The 2,240-nt window shown below is 54.4% G+C and overlaps 1 protein-coding gene across 1 annotated transcript in view; it reads left to right on the forward strand.

Moving 5' to 3' along the window:
• DCTN1 (dynactin subunit 1) overlaps positions 1-2,240 on the forward strand; it is a 44,392-nt gene that overhangs the window by 33,391 nt on the left and 8,761 nt on the right. Inside the window, exons 13-15 of the mRNA XM_057369370.1 lie at positions 186-365; positions 1,542-1,710; positions 2,149-2,221. Of these exons, the coding sequence (XP_057225353.1) occupies positions 186-365; positions 1,542-1,710; positions 2,149-2,221 (422 nt within the window). The remainder of the gene's footprint in view (positions 1-185; positions 366-1,541; positions 1,711-2,148; positions 2,222-2,240) is intronic.

A 2,240-nucleotide genomic window follows, 5' to 3' on the forward strand; every position in this document is an offset into this window, starting at 1 on the left:
CATGATTCCACCATTATAAAATGTCCTGGGAGAAGGGAAGGGGAGGAAGCAGCCGCTGCCCATGGGGGTGGCAGCTCAGCGGTCAAGAGTGCTCAGCCACAGTGCTGGTGGGTCACCCCCCAGTTTTTTTGGGAGTGGGGAGTGGCTGAGTGGGACACAGCAGGGAAACTCGGGATGCCCTAAAGGATTTCCCTTTCCCCCCAGGCCGAGCTGATCAGCAAACAGGCACAGGAGAGGTTTGAGCTGAGCGAGAGCTGCGCGGAGCGCGCGGGGCTGCGCGGGGCCCCGGGGGAGCAGCTCAGCTTCGCCGCCGGCCTCGTGTACTCCCTGAGCCTGCTCCAGGCCACACTCCACAAATATGAGCAGTGAGTACCCCTGGGATGGAGTTCCAGGGATTTGGGGAGCTGGGYTGGGAAAGAGCGGTGCCATCGCTTTTATGGCCTTGTGGCAGAGTCGTTTGTGGCCCTACTTGTGTCCCCACCAAGAGGTGACATGGGAAGGGGTTTAGGAGCCAGGATAGAAAAAGGGGGTGGGATTCCCTTTTCTGTGACCTGTCTGTGTCCTTCCCAAGGGGTGACATGGGAATGATTTTGGGAACCAGGCTAGAAAAAAGCAGCAGGATCCCCTTATTCTCTTGTGAGGATCCCCTGCTCTGTGACCTTCTGTGTCCTTCCCCACCAAGAGGTGACATGGGAAGGGGTTTAGGAGCCAGGATAGAAAAAAGGGGTGGGATTCCCTTTTCTGTGATCTGTGTCCTTCCCAAGGGGTGACATGGGAAGGGATTTTGGGAGTCAGACTGGAAAAAAAAACCAGCAGGATCTCCTCTGTGACCTCTGTGTGTGTCCTTTTCAAAAGGTGGCACATGAAGGAATTTTGGGAGCCAGGCTAGAAAAAAGCAACAAGATCCCCTTCTTTTTGGCATCTCTGTGTCTCTCCCAAGCAGTGACGTGGGAAGGGATTTTTGGAGCCAGGCTAGAAAAAAACTGCAGGATCCCCTTATTCCCTTGTAAGGATTCCCTGCTCTGTGACCTTCTGTGTCATTCCCAAGAGGTGACATGGGAAAGGATTTTGGGAACCAGGCTAGAAAAGAGCAGCAGGATCCCCTTCTTTTCCATATTGCTGTGTCCCTCCCAAGAGGTGGTACATGAAGGAATTTTGGGAGCCAGGCTAGAAAAAATCAACAGGATCCCCTCTTTTTGGCATCTCTGTGTCTCTCTCAAACAGTGACATGGGAAGGAATTTTGGGAGCCAGGCTAGAAAAGAGCAGCAGGATCCTTTTCCTTTTCATATTGCTGTGTCCCTCCTGACAGGTGGTACATGAAGGAATTTTGGGATCCAGAGGGATCCCCTTATTCCCTTGTGAGGGGTCACTTCTCCATGGCCCTCCTCRTGTCCTTCTGGGAAGGTCCCAGCCCCCCAGTACCAGGTTGCACCCATGCTCCTGTCCTAAGGCCAGCAGCGCCTCAGGGCTCCGAATTCTCCAAATTCTGCCCAGAAATGCACCCAGCCCCTTGCTAAACCCACTGTCCCCATCCCCTCAGGGCCCTGAACCGGTGCAGTGTGGACGTGTACAAGAAAGTGGGGACCCTGTACCCCGAGATGAGTGTCCACGAGCGCTCCCTGGACTTCCTGATCGAGCTGCTCCACAAGGACCAGCTGGACGAGACCGTCAACGTGGAGCCGCTCACCAAAGCCATCAAATACTACCAGGTGGGGCTGGGGGTGACACTGGGGACAGGTGCCACCTCACCTGGGGGATATCCAGCCCTTGGGAATGGATCCACTGGGATTTAGCTCCTTTTGGCGGCCTTTTCCTGTGGGTGTCRTGTCCCCTGCTCTGTGTCCCTGAGGAATGCAGTTGTCCCATCCCACATTCCCTGTGGAATTAAAGACCAGCAGCTCTTTTGGGGTGCTGTTGTTAACTTCCATTTAAAAACTGGGTGAACCCACGAAGTTTGGGGGGTTTTTTTGAGCTTTTCCATGTGTGGAAACACATGTTGTCCCGTCCCACATGGGGCATGGAATTTAGGACCAGCAGCTCTTTTGGGGCACTGTTACTTCCATTTAAAAACTGGGCTGAGCCCTCGAAGTTTGGGGGTTTTTTTTGAGTTTTTCCACATGTGGATACTCATCCTGCCATTCCCACAGCACCTGTACAGCATCCACCTGGCCGACCAGGCTGAGGACTGCACCCTGCAGCTGGCCGACCACATCAAGGTGAGTGGGGACAGCCCTTCCCT

Source organism: Malurus melanocephalus, unplaced genomic scaffold (genome assembly GCF_030028575.1).
Source record: "Malurus melanocephalus ecotype Western Australia unplaced genomic scaffold, MMel_1.1 scaffold_107, whole genome shotgun sequence".
NCBI classification, from domain to species: Eukaryota; Metazoa; Chordata; class Aves; order Passeriformes; family Maluridae; genus Malurus; species Malurus melanocephalus.